Here is a 19,802-nt window from a genome sequence, read left to right as displayed (position 1 = left end):
TCAGAGCGTGGGAAACAGAGCACCACGCGATCTGAATATTAGCAACAAAAAATCCTTCGTAGCCATTTCCTTTGCCAAACGGTCCGCAGTTCGAAACCCGATATCAGCACATATCGATGCGTTCAGAAATATCTCAGCACCTTCAACTGTTATTTCCCGGACAATCTTCACAAGTTTGTGAGACGGATCCTCGGAATACCATTTTTCCTCTCCTCCCAGGGTAAAGTACTTTCCAACATCAGTATCCTTGATTGCTAGCAAGGCACCAATAACGGCACCCAAGCGAACAATATAAATTTTCTTATCAAAGATGTGACGTGGAATCGGCCCCACTTTCTTCATGCGTTCTTCGACCATCTTCCAGTATCCCGCTTGCTCATCTGGTTCCAGACCGCGCTTCATCCATGCACACATCGCCCTCACATCCATCTCGTCGGGGCAATTCATGATGATTCGACTGGCTTGTAGTTGCTTCTCCCACTCATCATAGTTGGTTACCTTTGGCGATGACACCACAATCATGCCCCATCCGGTTGGGGGTAAAAAACCTGTTTCGGGCGGTGTTCCTTCCTTTGCCACATCGTAAATAATATACCCTTTCATCCCACGCTGCCACAAACCATACAAAACACTCTTCGATGTTTTGTTACCCTCGTATCTTGTCACGGTTTCGGTGGTTTTGTCAAACACGTACGCCGTTTCTCCAAAACAGTGGACAACAACTTGGAGCTCCTCCACATCGTAGTGCAGCAGCTGGTAAAGGAGGTACGAACCGGCAGCCGTCGACTTCCCGATCCCGGGCGTCCCAATCAACACACGCGACAAAGGTGAAGAATTGAGAGTCAAATCAAAATTGCTGAACCACTTGGTTAGATCGTCAAGGACGATCTGCCACACTCGCTCCACCTCGCAGTTAATAAAGAAGTCATTACCAGCCCCATGCGGCGCATTCAGCGTGTACGGCCATCCCTTGTCCGAGGTGAGCACCATCAACACGGGAGGTTCCTCACCGGATTTCCGCACAGCGTCATCCTCTTCGAAGGTGTCGCCAACTTTCTTGTAATTCCATGAGTGTTTCGGTTTCCCCTCCTTCGCCTCCATTTCAGTCCCCTCGCCGCCAGGGACTTCCACGACATGATGCCAACTCGCATTGTACACAGACTCGTACAATCCCTCCAGTTTCATCGGTGCAATCGTCGTCATTCGGTTCCTCGCTTCCTGAAGGGCTGCATCCAATGAGTGTTTAGTGAGTTTATGAACACTTGCCGTTACCTCCGCAGCAGCCACCAACCAATTCAGTAGAGTGTCCACACCATTCTCGTAAAGCTTGTGTACATCCTCTTCCATATCCATTTCATCCCTTACAGTCCTCTCCATCATCACATAACGATCGGATGCCTGCATTTCGCCCAATACTCCCGCATCGCAAATATACTTCTCGGGATCCTTTAAAACCCCTCCTGCAAGAATTTCCGATTGGCGTCCACAAAGCCCCTGCCATCAAATCTCCTATTAAGAGGCTCATTCAGCTTTCTGTCCATGACACAAACTTTTCGTTTAAAAAGTACATCTTCAGTCTTAGTTACAACGGTGAATTTTCTTCGCTGCTCCGAGTATCCGTCTGGCATTTCAAGAGCTGAATCAAGTTTTTGCATTGCCCGGAAATTGATCGTGTCTTTCCTCTCATAGTCCCTCCATTGATGAAGAAAGAACACACCCTCGTGAAGAAGTTTGTACACCTGGTAGTGTATCAAATTAAGAATTCCTTCAAGAAGCTGCTGGCCTTTTACGTAAGCATCGAGTCTCCGAATAAACATCTCCCCCGTCGCATTGTAGTCTTTCATCAACGGTCGTCCTGGAGCCAATACGATTCCAAAAAAAATATTAAGCTTCAAGCTGGTGCTGAGAGTATCTCCGTCTAGCATTAGATCTTCCACCAGGCTGTCAAGAGTCCACGGCGGTCACTCTTTACTCCCCGCCACATTTCGAGCTGCAGCGTCGGAGCCAACACAGATGCCGCTGGCTCCAAAGGACACTCGCGGCTGTTTCGTCCCGCAGTCCCAATGGCGTTGGGCGTGGCACTCGCACGGCTCGGTGGTCGGTGCGCCACGCAGCCGCACTGCAACGCCTGTCGGTGAAACACTCAAGGCCCACAGCCCCCGCAGCAACGCAACGTGCAATCGGCCACAACACCGCCAAACTATTCTCCTTTTTTATTCTATTTTGTTCACTTTGTGTGTCAGTTTGCCCCATCACCGACACCAAAAATAACTGCACAGCTTCACAGAGGAAGAAATCTTCTGGGCCGCCGGCCGGATCCTGTAACTGCCCCCCCAAAAAAAGGAAAAAGCGGTAAATAAAGAGGTAGTGAGTTCTCCGTAATGTTTGCCCCAATGTGTCTATGTATACACATTCCGTCAATCACTGCCCTTGACCTCTGCAGATGGTTACAAATAAAAACAATTATCCCCTGCCAAGCGGCAGGCCTTTGGGCTCCTCCACCCACAAGGTGGGAAGCACAAATTGGGTGGGAAAGCAAAAATAAAAAATAAAAAATAATAATTTCGTCTGGCAGCTGTCGGCTCCCTGACTCCCTCAATCGCGGTCTCCCAAAAGACAGTGCGATAGAAGAGAAAAAAGCTGTGAAGAGATATCTTCGCTTGCGCGAGATATGAATTTATTTGGGCAGCCAGCCGCCCTCTCAAGCATTCTTTTCACAAAATCCCATGAAAATAAAAAAAATTATGCGGCCCCTGTAGTGCACAACAGCCTCCAGTGACGATGCGCCTCTGGTGGAAAAAATAAAATAAAATCAAAAAAGGGTGGGTTGAGTATGGCACTGCCGATCACAACGGTTCTCTGAAAAGAAAGGCATTCACTGTCTAGACCTCGTAGGCACACACATATAAAAATCGTTAAAATACTCCCAATATATTTCACTATAAGCAAAATGCACTTTGTTCCCCAATTATTTTTTTCAATTTCCTTGCCTATCCCATTTCTAAAAGATTTCTGTATTCACTTTGCTCGAATTCTATTTACAAAATCAGTTGTCAACGCAAACTGGTATTCGTGTACCTTTCGGTCCCAGAACGCCACAATCTCTTTTTCATCGTCGCTCAAATTAACGGTATTGACGGGACCACATCTCTGCCAGTTCGTTATCAATGTGCTGTTTTCGTGCTGCACATAAATCATCTCCCACGACATGTCTCGGGATAACTCGTCCCAAACATTAAAATATGCCGCCAAGCGTTCATTGAACAGACTCACGGTGCTGGGAATGGTGTGGTGCTCACCCGCCGTCGTCATCCGCAGCCCAACCAGCGTCTTCCGCGGCGAATCAACAAAGAAAAGGCCGTCCACCAGCGGAAAGTTTTGGACCGCCGGTATGTACAGCACCCTGTACTCCATCGGAATCCTCGTGACACCGCCTTGCAGTTCCTCTAATCCAACGGTGCGAGTGGGGTACCCTTGATGGTTTAACTTCAGCACTGAATCCTGTGCTTCTTTACTTTTTGATGACCTCAGCTCCTTGAGTTCCTTTGCTAATTCAATGACAAACTCCCCATGCATGAATATGCGCAAACCAAATTGTTCCAGAGCGTGGGAAACAAGAGCACCACGCGATCTGAATATTAGCAACAAAAAATCCTTCGTAGCCATTTCCTTTGCCAAACGGTCCGCAGTTCGAAACCCGATACGAGCACATATCGATGCGTTCAGAAATATCTCAGCACCTTCAACTGTTATTTCCCGGACAATCTTCACAAGTTTGTGAGACGGATCCTCGGAATACCATTCTTCCTCTCCTCCCATGGAAAAGTACTTTCCAACATCAGTATCCTTGATTGCTAGCAAGGCACCATTAACGGCACCCAAGCGAACAATATAAACTTTCTTATCAAAGATGTGACGTGGAATCGGCCCCACATTCTCCATGCGTTCTTCGACCATCCTCCAGTATCCCGCTTGCTCATCTGGTTCCAGACCGCGTTTCATCCATTTACACATCGCCTTCACATCCATCTCGTCGGGGCAATTCATGATGATTCGACTGGCTTTTAATTGCTTCTCCCACTCATCATAGTTGTCCAGGTTTGGCGATGACACCACAATCATGCCCCATCCGGTTGGGGGTAAAAAACCTGTTTCGGGCGGTGTTCCTTTCTTTGCCACATCGTAAATAATGTACCCTTTCATCCCACGCTGCCACAAACCATACAAAACACTCTTCGATTTTTTGTTACCCTCGTATCTTGTCACGGTTTCGGTGGTTTTGTCAAACACGTACGCCGTTTCTCCAAAACAGTGGACAACAACTTGGAGCTCCTCCACATCGTAGTGCAGCAGCTGGTAAAGGAGGTACGAACCGGCAGCCATCGACTTCCCGATCCCGGGCGTCCCAATCAACACACGCTTCTCGGGCTTAAAGTCGGTCTCACCGTGAGGGCTGAACCACTCGGTTAGATCGTCAAGGACGATCTGCCACACTCGCTCCACCTCGCAGTTAATAAAGAAGTCATTACCAGCCCCATGCGGCGCATTCAGCGTGTACGGCCATCCCTTGTCCGAGGTGAGAACCATCAACACGGGAGGTTCCTCACCGGATTTCCGCACACCGTCATCCTTTTCGAAAGTTTCGCCAACTTTCTTGTAATTCCATGAGTGTATCGGTTTCCCCTCCTTCACCTTCATTCCCGTCCCCTCGCCGCCAGAAACCTCCACGACATGGTACCACCTCGCACTGTACACAGACTCGTACAATCCCTCCAGTTTCAACGCTTCAATCGTTGTTGTTGGTTTACTCGCTTCCTGAAGGGCTGAATCCAAGGAGTGTTTAGTGAGTTTATGAACAGTTGCTTTGACCTCCGCAGCAGCTTCTGACCACCCAAGTAGATTGTACACACCCTTATCGCGAAGCTTGCGCGCAACTTCTTCCAAATCCACTTCATCCCTTACAGCCCTCTCCATCCTCGCATAAGCATCGGATATCTGTATTTCTTTCAATGCTCTCTTATCACGGATATACTTATTGGGGTTCTTGAAAAACTCCTTCAGCAAAACATCCCGATTGGTGGCCACAACGCCCCTGCCGTCCAGTTCCATCGTAAGAAAGTCGTTCAGCTTCATTTCATTGACGCGGACTCTTCCTTTAAACAGTACCTCTTCGATCTTAGTGGAAATGGTAAATTTCATTTCTTGCGTTCCTTTTAGCCTTTCTGTCAGTATCTGAGTGAGGGCTGCGTTTAGTTTTCCCCTTGCAAGAGGAGTGACCGTATCCTTTCCTTCATAGTCCCTCCATTGCTCGAGAGAGAACACACCCTTGTGATGAAGTTTATAAGTAGCCTCCAGCTCTTGGTACTCTGTTAAATTAAAAATAATTCTAGGAAGCCGCTGGTCTTGTACGTAAGCATCCGGCTCCTGAACAAACGCCTCCATAGCGACGTTCTCATTTTTTTTCACAACGCCCTTGCCGCCCAAGTTGCTCCGAAGGAAATCGTTCAGCTTCGTGTCGGTCCTGAGAGTGCTTCCCTCCAGCAGAGTGTCCCTTACGCTGCTGCTCATGGTCCACTGCGGTCGCTGTTTACTCCCCGCCACATGTCGAGCTGCAGCGTCGGAACCGTCGCCGGGGATGCCGCTGCGAGGTGTCATCACAACACCCGTGCGGTGAAGCATCCCACTCGCACCGCCCAACTGCGGCCAGCAGATGTCGCTGGCTCCAAAGGGCAGTCGCGGCTGTTTCGTCCCGCAGTCCCAATGGCGTTGGGCGTGGCACTCGCACGGCTCGGCGGTCGGTGCGCCATGCAGCCGCACTGCAACGCCTGTCGGTGAAACAGTCAAGGCCCACCGCTCCCGCAGCAACGCAACGTGCAATCGGCCACAACACCGCCACATTATTGTCCTTTTCTATTTTATTTTATTCACGTTTTCTGTTTGTCTGTTTTCCCTATCACTAACACTAAAAATAAGTGTGCACCTTCACAAAAGAATAAAAAGAAAACACGATCCCACCGTACCGATGCAACTCAGCACCCTCCTCCATCCACCACCATTGCCGCACAGGAAAACGCAGTCACATCGCAGAGTCAGCACCACAATGTGCACCACACCATCTTGCACTGAACGATGGGCGAGACGCAGCCATGCATCGCCCCGCTCCATTTTCCCACCACTCAAGTGTTGCGTGTCCGCACAAAGTAGCAAACAGAATCAGAGTGCACACAAACCCAACCAACACCCTCACTCGCTGAAGCACATCATTCGCATGGAGTGACAACATTTAGGAACACACCAGCAGTAGCAGGCTGCATGGAATTTCCCTGCCAACCCTGCAAAGAGACAACAACTCTGCGTAGTCAAGGTGACAGTCCCTTGGTGTTGCCCGCAGTCCACATGGCAGGACAAACTCCACGCACGCATAGTTCCGGATCCCGCGCTGTTTGAGTGCACATCAACAATACACGTAAAGAAAATACGTGCACACAAGATGACGTTTAAATAAGTAAACTCTTCAGCCTGTTTTGTTTGATGGCGTTGGCGGGCAATCCCGCACAATCCAATCAAAGTGAGACGCCGGGCAGAATGGCTTCAGTTAATAAACAAAAATAATTGCGTCAATGCAAAAAAGCAACGGAAAGTTGGCGCATGCGATTGACAGTCTCAACTGAGGTGCCGAGGAGCACTTCGGTGTACAACTGGCCGTCAGGCTGAGAGGACAAATAAAACAAAAGGGCAGCAAACCCTCTCGTTCAATGTTTTCTAGCAGCAACAAGAGAAAACAAAAATAAAAGATGCACAAAAAAAAGTGTGTAGACAATTCCCTCTCATCGTAGCCCCCATTTATCTCAAAGCTGGACGTTGTTGAAGTGCAAGACATTATTAAAAACTGAGGAAAAAATTACATCCGAGACTTTTGCGTGATGAGTATCCGGAATACTCTTGACGACAGTGAGGGAAAGGCAGACGCCTTGGTTCCCCCCACATTTAGCCTGACAAAAAAAAATCCCACAAACATTCATTTGTGTGGTTGCAGTAAAGCTTTGCCTTGACAAATCAACAACAGTATTAACAAAGGGAATAATAAGCAGGAGAAATCCAGGCGATTGCAAGGGCAAGGCATCTTCCCATTGGAATTATTGTACATCCTAAAGAAGAGCACCTGACAAGATAAAGAATAAGACCATAAAATCATTCTGCGACCACACAGACAGACACACACCCACACACAATCATATCCCTCTCCCCTGCTCAGTTTTATCACACCAAACACAAATAGGCCCAAAACACTCCACCACCCAAGAAATGGATGCAGAAACAAATAAAAATATAAAATTGGCAATAAATAAATAAAAATACTGCCTCCCACTGCAACAGTTTTACTCACAAAAATTAGTCAATGCACAACTGCACATCAAGTTTCTGTCCCCATAGCTTCCATCGATGCGGCCAACTGAAGGCCAAACTTTTCGGTGGATGAATGGCTCGAAGGGAATGCAGCAGTTTTCCGGGCGTATGGTCTGTCCCAATCATCTGATGCGACACACTTTGCCGTGTGCGGGGCATTCTTGAGAAAGTTGTTCGTTGTGCTCTCTTCACCCTCCTCTATGGATGCAATTTCGGTACGAATGGAAATAATTGCATCGGCCAAACGATCCAACTCCCGCTTTGACTCTGACTCTGTGGGTTCAGTCATGAGTGTTCCCGCAACAGGAAATGCCAGGGTAGGTGAGTGAAGGCCATAATCCTTAAGTCGTTTCGCCACATCTTCTGCCTCAATTTGTGCTGTTTTTTTAAGGGCCTTAAATCAATGATAAACTCGTGAGCGCAGAAATCGTTTTCCCCCAGAAAGAGAACTGGGCAGTGGCCGTCAGGACGCTTCCTTAAATAGTTGGCATTTAAAATCGCATACTCCGTGCATGTCTTGAGACCCCGTGAACCGAGCATCCACAGTAATAAATAAGAAACTGGAGGAATAGACGCTGATCCGTATGCCGCTTGAGAGACATGACCAAAAGGCTGGGAACCACCAACATTTTGAATAAAAACAGAATCTGGCAAGAATGAAGCCAGATGCTGACGAACAGCAATAGGACCATGCCTGGCCCACCACCACCACGAGGAATTGAAAACGTTTTGTGGAGATTAATCTGGCACACATCGCCCCCAATACATCCAGGTGCCGTGTAACCCACCATGGCATTCGTGTTTGCACCATCAATATAACATTGCCCTCCATCGTAGTGCACCATCGAAGTAATGGCCAAGATTTCCCTGTCAAACAAGCCATACGTACTCGGATACGTTATCACAATGCACGAGAGATTCTTTGTATGCTTTTGGCAAAAATTTTCCAAATCCTTCATGTCAATCCTTCCATTCGCCACTTTATCTTTACAATCACCATCCCTGCCAAGAGAGCCGAGGCAAAATTTGTGCCATGAGCACTTTCCGGAATCAAGCAAACATTGCGATGGCTCTCCTTTTTTGAATTATGATACGAGCGGATCACACGAAGACCAGCAATATTCACCCTGAGCACCACTATTTGGCTGAAGTGACACGGCATCTAAAGCGGTAATATCCCTTATTTTCTGCTCCAGATCCAAACACAACGCACTATGTCCTCGCGTTTGCTCCTTCGGTGCAAGAGGGTGAAGGTTGGTAAATTCTGGCCACGACAAGGACAACATGGCGGCAGCTGGATTAAGTTTCACGGTACAAGAACCCAAGGGCACACAACCATGCGTGAGACCATAATCTTTTCCATGAAGACGGTGAATGTACCGCATAAGCTCACTCTCACTCTTGTACTTTTGAAAGATTGAATGCCCAAGAAAAACATGTTTTCGTAGCATTTGCAAAGGCATTGCTCTCTTTTGTTCTGCGAGTTTTGAAAGGACACCTATCACAGTAAGTTTTGGCCCTGCTGCCTCCAAGAGAGACACTACATGGCCCTCGGTAGTGGCCTCATCCACCGATATAGAGACGGTGCCATGACTATAATCAACAAAAATATTAATGCCTTTTTACACGCAGCATGCCACGTAGTCTTCAGGCGTTATACCTTTTAAATTTACGGTGATGGTATCAAAAAATGCACCATTGACCACTGTATGCCCTACAGACTCTAAACCAACGGAAAGTATTTTGGCTTTACTGAGCATTTCGCTCGCAATTTCCTTCAACCCTCAGAGCCGTGATAAATGGCATAAAATGCCGCAACATTTGCTAGGAGAGCTTGTGAAGTACGAATATTGGATGTGGCGCGTTCCCTCTTAATACGTTGCTCCCGCGTCTGAAGCGCCATGCGTGTGGCCGGACAACCCGTCGAGTCTTTACTTATACCAATGACGCGACTAGGAATCAATCGCTTAAATTCCTCCTTGACAGCAAAAAATGCGGCGTGAGGCCCCCAAACCCTAGTGGGGCACCAAAACGGTGGGCAGATCCCAAAACAACATCGGCTCCCATTTCTCCCGGAGGTTTGAGAAGAACAGAAGCCATCAAATCTGTCCCGCAACAACTGACGACACCATGTCGTTTTGCCTTGTCAAACAGTGTCGTAAAATCATGAAGCATCCCCATGGCATCTGGAGTTTGCACCAAAATTCCACAAAGTGAGGAATCGCTCCAATCAATCAAATTTGGATCACCAACAACGACCTTTACTTTAAGGGGCTCAGCCTTTGTTTCTACCATCTCTACGCAAGATGGCAAGACATCCCTCGATAATAATAAAAGTTCATGCGCTCCTTTCAACCATGATGAAAGGCAAGGTACATTGCCTCAGCACATGCAGTAGCTTGATCCAGAAGAGATGCATTTGCCAAATTCATAGCTGTCAAGTCTATAATCATGGACTGAATATTCAACAGGGACTCTAGACGGCCTTGAGATATTTCAGCCTGGTAAGGAGTGTATGGGGTGTACCATGCAGGATTCTCGATAACGTTACGAAGTATTACAGGTGGTGTGCCCTGGCTCATAGTAGCCTTGCCCAATCATGCTCCTTAATACCTTATTGCGTGAACCCAGTGAATGGAGAAGCGAAAGGGCATCCTGCTCGCTCACCGCCGGAACCTCTTTTAAAGGACTTCGCAAAATATTCTCTGGGATCACAGCAGTCATGCGGTCCGACAGACTTTCCTTGCCAATTATTCAAAGCATAGAAATTGATTCTGCCGCTGATGGTGCAATATGGCGATTGACGTAACTGTTTGTAGCAGTCCGTCGTACAAACGCCAGTGGCAACGTGGAGAAATGATGAAAGCAACGATACATTATTGTGTTAGATATGTGCTCGCCACCCTCCTTCTCTCTCTCGCACACGCGTTAGTTTTCCTTTACTTTGGATAAAAATTGGGCTTCACAGTTAAAAATCCACAGGTACAAATACAAAATATAATTAAAAAATAAAAATAAATTTAAACAATAATCAAAATGATAATAATAACCCAGTAAAATAACAACCAAAAAGAATTGTCAATGAAAATAAGCACGCATTTATACGAGCAATTCCAATTTTCATCCCCGCACACCACACATAGCCCCCGCGTCCCTTTATCCATGGACCTTCACGTCGGGTATTCACTAAAGTGGGCGTGACGAAGGGCGCCAGCCGCAGTCAAACGCTTCTGAGGATCCAGGCAAAGTAATCTTCGCAACAAATCCAATGCACATTCAGAGGCATCCGGGAAAAATTCACGGAGAGGAAGAGGACGCTTCGGCTCAAAGTGCGCCTTTCCCCAATCGGGAAGCAGCACCGCCGATGGCCACGATGTGGGCGTCGGTGCCCCTAATACATCAAATATTCGTGGCAACTGCCAAATATCTCCATCGCCTGCAAAAAAGGCACCACTGTGCCCCGTAGAAGCTCCGCAAATACGCACCCTGATGACCACACATCAATTTCGGGTCCGTAGTGTCGCTGGCCCAGAAGTAACTCGGGAGCCCGGTACCACCTCGAAACGACTTCGTGAGTCATGGATGCTTCCGTATCCCATACACGACTAAGTCCAAAGTCGCCGAGGCGTAGTTCCCCCTCCGCAGTCAAGAAACAATTTGAAGGTTTCACATCTCGATGAAGAACACCCTCGCTGTGTATGTACGCTAACGCCAAAAGAAGCATCTTAAATAAAGACTTTGCCTCTAACGCGGGCAGAGGATTGCTGGCAGTTCTCCCCGAGAGGACTGTTGCCAAGTCAGTCTTGCAACGCTCCATCACTAACGCCAAGGAGCAGCCACACGGAACCACCTCATATGTCCGAATAACAAAAGGATGCACCAATCGCAATGCAACGAGTGGTTCCCTCGCTGTGGGGTGCGGAATACCCTCATCGAGACGTGGAGTTGTGATGCATTTGATTGCGGCTGGCACTCCAGATTCCTTAACAACTGCAGCACGAACGACGCCAAAGCGGCCCTCACCAATTGGGGATCCAACAATAAAACGATCCATGTCAAGCGACCAACTCTCTCTTCTTTATTTCTCTTCTCCACCCCTCTCTTCCATTCTACAACATCGTGAAAATATAAATGGAACACAAAAAATTGACTCCGGTGATGCCAAAATCCCTCCGCACCCAAAGATCATCCTCAATGCCCCTCCCTAATGAGCACATGCATAGAAACTGAAAGAACTCCAATTTATCTCAAAAGAATCCATTTGTTGTTGTGGTGGTAGTTATTGTTTTCTCCTCGTCAGAATCTAATTATTTCAAAAACTTTCTCGTATTTAAGAATTCTGACTCCCTATTCACAACAGGGGCAGTCGCACTAGAGTACATCTTTGCTCGAGCGAACAAACTCACTCTGTCATTCCTGGGTTTCTCATGGCACAATTCCACCTCAACAGGGGGAGGAGGAGGAAGAGAAGAAGACTGCTGCCCTTCCGTGGAATATTTCGGTTTGGCTGTGGCCACATCACCCTCATTTTTGGCCTGCAGTTGTGCCGCACGATCCTCAACCAAAAAGGGAGACTGATCCATAGTCGTGTTCTCAGGGGCAATAAGATCATCTACACAGACAAGAAATTCCTCAGCGCCTGTGCTCAATGCACACTCCTGAGAATCATCCGCACAACAACTGCCTGTATGCTCCCTCACCACCAATGATTGACTGAGAGAGTTGTTTTTCCGCAAGAGCTCATCACGTAGTTTATTAACGGTTGACGCGCCACCCCAATTGGCTGCTACTCGTAAGGGAATGGAGTGAGTTGCCCTCCGAACTGTCGCATTGGGGATGCTGCTGTACGTCTTTGGACGCCGATTCGTCCGGTCCGTTTTTATCTCCGTAAAAGACCCGCGTGTACGGCCCAAACCTCCCTCTTGCGTGCGCCGCCAAAATGCATCATACCGTTGCCTCTTGCTTCTCAGAGATAAAGACGGCGCGTCTTCGGATTCACGATCGCTGATGCTCTGCTCACTTTCCCCCGAGTCATCCGGAGATAAAATACGTCCAATTGTTTTTGTTGCGTTTTGTGAAAATGCGTTTGCTACACCTGCGGCACCCGCGCTCCCTCGCCACCAAAAGGAACGCTGTCGCCAGATTCCTTCCTCGCCTTCTTAAACTCCTTCAGAAAAACGGAAACGTCCATTTTCTTCAAAAGTAAAAAGAAGAAAAAGAAGCAAAAAGAAAAAGAAATGAACATGTGCTTAGATGAGGTCGTTGACGTCTTATCCTCAGAAATATAAGAGGAGGAAAACACAACAAAATGGGAGAAGACAATTCAGCCACACATCGCTCCGCATCAACGCGCTCCAAAGAAAAATCATCCAGCACGCATGCACACGCAACAAAAGCCATCAGACAAATAAATCGACAAGAGCCAAACTCGTCGTAAAGCAGCAGAGCCGCAGCCTTAATTTAGTGCCCCTTTTAGCCGCCGGACCCCCCTGCACCGCGTGAGGCGCAATGAAGGAGGCGGGCGGGACGACAGAAGGAAACTGCAGCCGCCACCTTCCCGCGCAGCACCATCAAAATTCGCCCCCACAACTCACACATTCGTTCCAAAAAGTTTCTAAAAACTAAAAGCTAAAAACGCTGCAAATCAATAAATATGAGATGTTTTGAGCACTGCGGATTGCAAGGCGGAGCATCCACGTATTCCACAGGAGGGCGGACTGGCACTTCAATTGGAAGGACAAAAATTCATAAGTTTTTCCTCCTCCTTTCGTTTCTCCGTGAGAGCGGGAACGCAGACGAGGGAAAACTCACAGTTTTTCAACGAAAGAAATTCTTTTAACAAAAAAAAAGACGGCAGCCAAATGAGGGCCATTTTTTCTGCAAATTGTGCCGGAGACAAAAGAACACCAACAAATAACACACGCGGAAATTACAAAAACACAAACACGTGAAATTAAAAATAAAGAGGCAACAACTAACATATCATACCGTCCTTATTTTCATTACAGAGTTCGTTACAAAAAAAATCCTCCATAGGATCCCCATCGTGCGCATGCTGCAGCTCGGAGGCAGACAGAGTCGAGAGAAACAAGTGTTTACAATGAGATGCCACATCACTCGCATTGGCCTCATTCTCTACAACAATGGATTCACTTGAAACCTCAGTTTTCGCAGTAAAATCTCTCTCTCAGCCGTTCTAATCGACTTGAAAGATCCACGGCCCAACCTGAAGTGCACATTCACCAAACGCTTAGCGAGCATCAACACGGTTTCCCCATCACTCACCGTAAGTAAAATCACCTGACACCTCGCAGCTGATACATCAATAAGAACATGAATTACGTCAGAGCCCTCTGAATACCGAAGGTTGTCCTGCGGTGCAGCAAGAAAGGCGAGGCCACCGGTGTGTTGCCCATCACCCATAGAGGAGCATACACCTGCAACAGCAGCGGAAACATCGTCGTCGTCATCATCCAAATCAGCATCGTCAGCATTCTCCTCGTCGGGAAATGTACCTGCGGTATTTCGATCTTCTTCTCTTCGTGGCGTCCAAGAGACAGCAGTTGCTGCCTGGGCGAATTCAGTAGCCAAAAGATCGGACTCGCAATTACAGGCATTCACACCGTTCAACTCTTTATGGTGGCTCTGAACACTAGCACAGGACGGATTTGTAGCCTGCGGTGTCTTTGAGAGAAACTCAAAACATTTGCGTCACACCCGTCATGGTTTATTTACATGAAGATTTTGTGACTTAACAAAAAAGCTCGAGCATGACGCACAGAAAATACCGCCAAAGTGCCGACAATGATGACGCCTGCACCCGAAATTAAATTTGACCTCACATAATTCGCACTTCTGCATTGAGCTATCAGACGTCCATTCGCCTAATACCGATGGCCTGATCGTCATGTGCCATACTTTATTTCTACTGCATTTAGTAACAGACATAGAAAAGAATATGTGCATACAAATACATAAATAATATCACACGTGAGGGACATCCGTAACAGTAATGATAAGGCCAACCATATGAAGGAAGCTAAGCCGCAGACACACACACTATATATATATAGGGAAAGAGAGAGAGACGGAAAGAAAAAAAAAAGGGAAAACATTGTTGTTGCTTTTTGGTGTTGTTTCGTTTCACAAAAATTGCCTCTACTGTCATGTGCAGCAACTTCAATCACGGCCCCAGTGAGTCCTCACCATCACTCTTTTTTACCATGGAAGACAATGGCAACCAAGAAATATTCACCTGAGACGGTGAAGAAGAGTCCCCGTCGTCACTTCCACTCATGGAGTCTTCACGCAGGCTGCCGTTTGCGAAGGAGTTGTGGATCATCGTTCTAAGAGTGTGCCATGCGCGACGAGCCCGAGACGGTGCAGGAATTCATTCAACATGTCGTCGGGGCCAGGGGCTGAGCCACGCAAAGAGTCACGGATGGTCACGTCAAGTTCATGCGGCAGGAAAGGTCGATCCATTTCCCAGCCACCAGGAACCAAAGGAGTGCAGCGAGCAGCGGCAGCAGTATAAGGCAGTATGGCACGTGAAACCGCACAAAATGACGGACAAGCAGGTTTGCCTGTTGCCGAGGCAGGGCGCATATGCGGCCAAGATAAGTGCGGAGCACAACCGATTCCAAAGGATGAGGGTGCGGCGCCGCCACGCCGTGAAGATACTGCCACCTCGGGCTGGGTGAGGCTCCAAGTCTTTTCGCACGGGCTTCCAGAAGCACAGCGGAGCAACGGCGTAAGGCTTGATTTCGTTCCTCCCTTTTTCGGGTACATTCGGCTCAAAGCGGGCAGTCTCCGGGTGAGGCAATGTGTGTGCTTCGTGTGCTGCTTCGGCGGCGAACTCGGCCTGTTCCATTTCGTGGGTCCATATCTTTTTGGAGCTGTCACGGCTGCCGCGCGGGATATGGCGCTCAGCTGTTCGTAAGATGCCTCCGCGAGGATCCAACCATGTGGACGCGGTGGCAAGGAGGGTTTCACACAACAATGAAAAAGCAGGCCAATCCGCCTTGCGCAGGGCAAAGATGGCTTTCTTCCGCCAAGGCAGCGTGTTTGCTAGTCGTGGAGTGCCATCGTCCATCTCTACCAAGTAAGATATTCAGCAGTGGTCCGAGTCCATGTAAGGGGCGAATGTCCAGTGGGAGATGCGTAGGGCGCAATACGCAGTCACGTCAGGGGACGAAGCATTACGATGTGTGATCCGTGTTGTCTGCGCCGGGTCATTTGCCGGCTCAAAATCCATATCGATTAGAACAGCGGCGAAATCATCGCCTCCAGTCCTTGATGGTACATATGACTGTCCCAGAGTTCACGATGCAAATTCGGGTCACCCGCGATAATCTCTTCGGGCACAAGCGACAAACGATATTGATGAATGCGGATTATTGACCAATTGCTGTGGGAGGGTTGTAGAGATTCGCCACGCAAATGCTGCGACAGCCCGGTGGAAATACACGGAAAGCAATGGTCTCCAGGAGGTCAGTGCCAGGGAGCGACAGGCGCTCGCACGGTAGAGAGTGGCGCACCAGAATGGCAACGCCACCACCGCGCCCAGTGAGGCCTGAAGGTAGTCATTATGGCCAGATAATTTCATCGCTACGTCACCACGGTTATTTAGTTCCTGCAGAAGAACGATGTCAGGTGGACGCTGCTCCAATCGCGCCGCAAATGCAATATTTTTCACGGACGAGAGGCCTGCAATGTTAAGCTGCCAAATATTGATGTTACCATCCTCCTCGGGCCGGGGTTCTTGTGAACACCGCAGCGGCATGTGATATCAACGGAGTGACCGCTGCGAAACGGTCGTGCAGTTTTGTCCGACAGTCTGCGGGCAGACCGCCTCACCTTCCCGCACCGGGCATAGCGTGGAACCTTCTCGAGAGGTGGAGTCGTCTTGGTCTCCGTCGTGCTCGCGGCAACGCCCTGCTGCGGAGTTCCTATATGCAACCAAAGCCCCAGCACCGCGAAAGGGTACGGACCCCATCGCTGGAGTACACTGCAATACCCATATATCGTGTAATTGTCGTTAAGTTCTTACCCACAGTCACAAAAAAAAGCAAGGCATTTAGGGGCACACACAACCACAACGGGGCGTCAGAAAAAAACAAACAGGATGACTGCTAGAACGCGACACTGCACGGCTGCCCACGCCGTGGCGAACCGCGGGAAATATGCTGGAAAGTAAGAAAAGATAAATCCGTCTTCCATTATGCATTCACTCAAAAAAAAAAAAAAACTGCACGTTGCTGCGTGGCCTCCAAATCGGTGCGTTTGTTTCGCCTGCAGATAAAAAATAAATAAATGTGTTGCACTCGTTATAGTCTTTTAAACCCCCGGTGCCCAGACATTATTTATATTCTACTGGGACACTCGGCGTGGTTTCGTGTCCCCATTCCATTGTCTCTTTTATTAGCCGGCGCCATCGGCGTGGCACACAATGCCGAGAGCGCCCACGATCACTTTAAAAGGGGGAAAAAACACTGAGTAGATCCCGCCGTTGTCGGACCACAACAAAAAAAAAAAGAATAATCTTCCGGGCAGCTGGACGGATCCCGAAAATATATGGAAACCAAACAATTCAAGAAAAAAGGTTCGTTAGTTAATTGCTTCAATGTTTTCTTTTCATTCAATATATAGAATTCTCTGGACCACCAGCATGGTCCTTTGTCCTCAGTTAGGATTTACGTATTATTACTTACGAAGTGGCAGACTTTTTGGTCCTCCAACCACAAGACCCCGCCGCGTGGTGGGAATCAAAAGGGGGTGGGTGGGATGGCAAAATAAAAACAAATATTATCTGGCCTCTATCGGCTCCCTGCCCCTACAAAGTCGCGTTCTTCCCAAAAGATTCATACGGTGGAGAGTATCATAAAGAATGCCTTCATTTATCAGGATATAAACATACATTAATTAAGTTAGCCAGCTCTCCCGCGATCATTCTTTTCACAAGCTCCTAAAAAATAAAAAAACAATAATAATTTCGTCTTACAGCTGTCGGCTCCCTGACTCCCTCAATCGCGGTCTCCCAAAAGACAGTGCGGTAGAAGAGAAAAAAGTTGTGGAGAGATATCTTCGTTTGCGCGAGATATGAATTTATTTGGGCAGCCAGCCGCCCTCTCAGGCATTCTTTTCACAAAATCCCATAAAAATACAAAAGAATTCTGCAGCCTTCATATTTCGCAGAAGCTTCTAATGGCAATGGACTCTTTAAGAAAAAAAAAAGTAAAATAGAAGAATTTTATTGCTGTGGCACCGTGGATCATAATGATTCTCTGAAAAGAAAGGCATTCACTGTCTAGACCCCGTAGGCACACACACATATAAAAATCGTTAAGATACTCCCAATATATTTCACCAGAACGAAATGCACTTTGTTCCCCAATTATTTCCCTAACTTTCTTCCCTATCCCTTTCCCCCAAGATTATTGTATTCTCATTTCTGTGATTTTACTTAAAAAATCACGTGTTAACATAAACTGGTATTGGTGTACCTCTTTATTCCAGAACGCCACAATCTCTTTTTCAGCGTCGGTTTCATTATTGGGATTGACGACATCGCACCTCTGCCATTTTAATATCTTTTTGCTGAATGCGTTTTTTATATAAATCATCTCCCACGACATGTCTCGGGATAATTCGTCCCATCCTTCAAAATATGTCGCCAGGCACTCAGTGAACTGCCTCACAGTGCTGGGTATGGTGTGATGATCACCCGCCGTAGTCATCTGCAGCCCAACCAGCGTCCTCCGCGGTGACTCCATGAAGAAAAAACCGTCCACCAGTGGAAAGTTTTCAACCTTCGGTATGTACAGCACCCTGTACTCCATCGCAGTCCTCGTGACACCGCCTTCCAGTCCCGCTAATCCAACGGTGCGAGTGGGGTGCCCTTGATGGTTTACCTTCAGCACTGAATCCTGTGCTTCATTACGTTCTGGTGGCCTCAGCTCCTTGAGTTCCTCTACTAATGCACAGACAAGCTCCCCATACATGAATACGCGCAAACCTAATTGTTCCAGAGCTCGGGAAGCAAGAGCACCACGCGATCCCAATATTAGCAACAAAAGATCCTTCGCACCCATTTTCTTTTCCAAACGGTCCGCAATTCGAAACCCGATATCAGCACTTATTGATGCGTTGAGAAATAACTCAACACCTTTTTTTGTTATTTCCCGGACGACCTTCACAAGTTTGTGAGACGGATCCTCGGAATACCATAGCTTACTTCCTCTCAGGGCAAAGTACTCTCCAACATCAGTGAGTTTGATCGCCAACAAGGCACCATTAATGGCAGCCAAGCGATCTTTATAACTTTTCTCATCAAAGATGTGACGCGGAATCGGCCCAAATTTTTTCATGCGTTCTTCGACCTTTTTCCAGTATCCCGCTTGCTCATCTGTATCCAGACCGCGTTTCGTCCATGCACACATCGCCTTCACATCCATCTCGTCGGGACAATTCATGATGATTTGACTGGCTTTTGCTTGCGTCTCCCACTCATCATAGTTGTCCAGGTTTGGCGATGACACCACAATCATGCCCCATCCACTAGAAGGCGCAAGGCCTGTGTCGGGCGGTGTTCCTTTCTCCGTCACATCGTAAATAATATACCCTTTCACCCCACGCTGCCACAAACCACCCAAAACAACGATGGATGTTATCTCACCCACGTATTTTGTCACGGTTTTGGTGTTCTTGTCAAACACGTACATCGTGATTCCAAAACAGTGGACAACCACTTGGAGTTTCTCGACATCGTAGTGCAGCAGCTGGTAGAGAAGGTACGAGCCGGCAGCCATCGACTTCCCGATCCCGGCCGTCCCAACCAACACATGCGGCATGGGTGAAGGATTGAGAGTCAAATCAAAATTGCTGAACCACTCGGTGAGATCGCCCTTGACGATCTGCCACGCTCGCTCCACCTCAGAGTTAACACACAAGTCATTGCCACACCCATTCAGCACACTCAGAGTGTACGGCCATCCCTTGTCCGAGGTAAGCACCATCAGCCTGGGAGGTGCTTCACCGGATTGCTGCACAGCGTCATCCTTTTCGAGGGTGTAGCCAACTTTCTTGTACGTCCATGACTGTTTCGGTTTCCCCTTCTCCACCTTCATTCCCATTTCTGTGTCGTCGGATACTTCCATGACATAATGCCACCTCGCATTGTACACAGACTCGTACAATCCCTCCAGTATGAACATCCTTCAGCCGTCTTCGTTGAATTCCGCGCCTGAGAGAAGACTATTTATTATTCTCTCCTGCGTGAGAATCGATTATATACCTGTTTTCGTAGTTGGATTGAGTTAAAGCCGAACACCAACCACTAATCAAAAAAGGAATAGGAGTAATAGACAAAGGTCACAGGCATGACTGACAGCCTCAGC

General features: G+C 47.9%; 5 protein-coding genes and 3 pseudogenes across 5 annotated transcripts, besides 5 other annotated features; all 8 read right to left on the bottom strand.

The window, feature by feature from the left end:
- On the bottom strand, positions 1 to 1,404 carry Tc00.1047053509259.180 (retrotransposon hot spot (RHS) protein, putative; the record flags this gene model as incomplete). Its single annotated transcript, XM_810372.1, has 1 exon — positions 1 to 1,404. One exon carries the CDS (start codon positions 1,402 to 1,404, stop codon positions 1 to 3), a length of 1,404 nt encoding a protein of 467 aa, XP_815465.1.
- Positions 1 to 19,802: part of a sequence feature (areas not merged during assembly with more than two copies in the genome that could not be assigned to a particular haplotype) that runs on past the window's edge.
- Positions 2,295 to 2,725: a mobile genetic element.
- Positions 2,538 to 2,565: a sequence feature (AT_rich).
- Tc00.1047053509259.160 (retrotransposon hot spot (RHS) protein, putative) lies at positions 3,019 to 5,898 on the bottom strand (the record flags this gene model as incomplete). Its single annotated transcript, XM_810371.1, has 1 exon — positions 3,019 to 5,898. The coding sequence occupies one exon, from the start codon at positions 5,896 to 5,898 to the stop codon at positions 3,019 to 3,021; it is 2,880 nt and encodes a 959-aa protein (XP_815464.1).
- Tc00.1047053509259.140 lies at positions 7,384 to 10,284 on the bottom strand (annotated as a pseudogene).
- Positions 10,377 to 10,498: a sequence feature (T-rich).
- Positions 10,799 to 11,461, bottom strand: Tc00.1047053509259.130 (protein kinase, putative; the record flags this gene model as incomplete). The annotated part of the gene is made up of 1 exon (XM_810370.1): positions 10,799 to 11,461. The coding sequence occupies one exon, from the start codon at positions 11,459 to 11,461 to the stop codon at positions 10,799 to 10,801; it is 663 nt and encodes a 220-aa protein (XP_815463.1).
- Tc00.1047053509259.129 lies at positions 13,390 to 14,316 on the bottom strand (annotated as a pseudogene).
- Tc00.1047053509259.126 (uncharacterized protein) lies at positions 14,864 to 15,499 on the bottom strand (the record flags this gene model as incomplete). The annotated part of the gene is made up of 1 exon (XM_810374.1): positions 14,864 to 15,499. One exon carries the CDS (start codon positions 15,497 to 15,499, stop codon positions 14,864 to 14,866), a length of 636 nt encoding a protein of 211 aa, XP_815467.1.
- Tc00.1047053509259.123 lies at positions 15,746 to 16,402 on the bottom strand (annotated as a pseudogene).
- Positions 16,943 to 17,559: a mobile genetic element.
- On the bottom strand, positions 17,841 to 19,619 carry Tc00.1047053509259.120 (retrotransposon hot spot (RHS) protein, putative; the record flags this gene model as incomplete). The annotated part of the gene is made up of 1 exon (XM_810369.1): positions 17,841 to 19,619. The coding sequence occupies one exon, from the start codon at positions 19,617 to 19,619 to the stop codon at positions 17,841 to 17,843; it is 1,779 nt and encodes a 592-aa protein (XP_815462.1).

Source organism: Trypanosoma cruzi, genomic scaffold, assembly GCF_000209065.1.
Source record: "Trypanosoma cruzi strain CL Brener 1047053517191 genomic scaffold, whole genome shotgun sequence".
Lineage (NCBI taxonomy): Eukaryota > Euglenozoa > Kinetoplastea > Trypanosomatida > Trypanosomatidae > Trypanosoma > Trypanosoma cruzi.
Note: the sequence above shows the minus strand (reverse complement) of the source record. Positions and strands in the feature narration are given on the sequence as shown.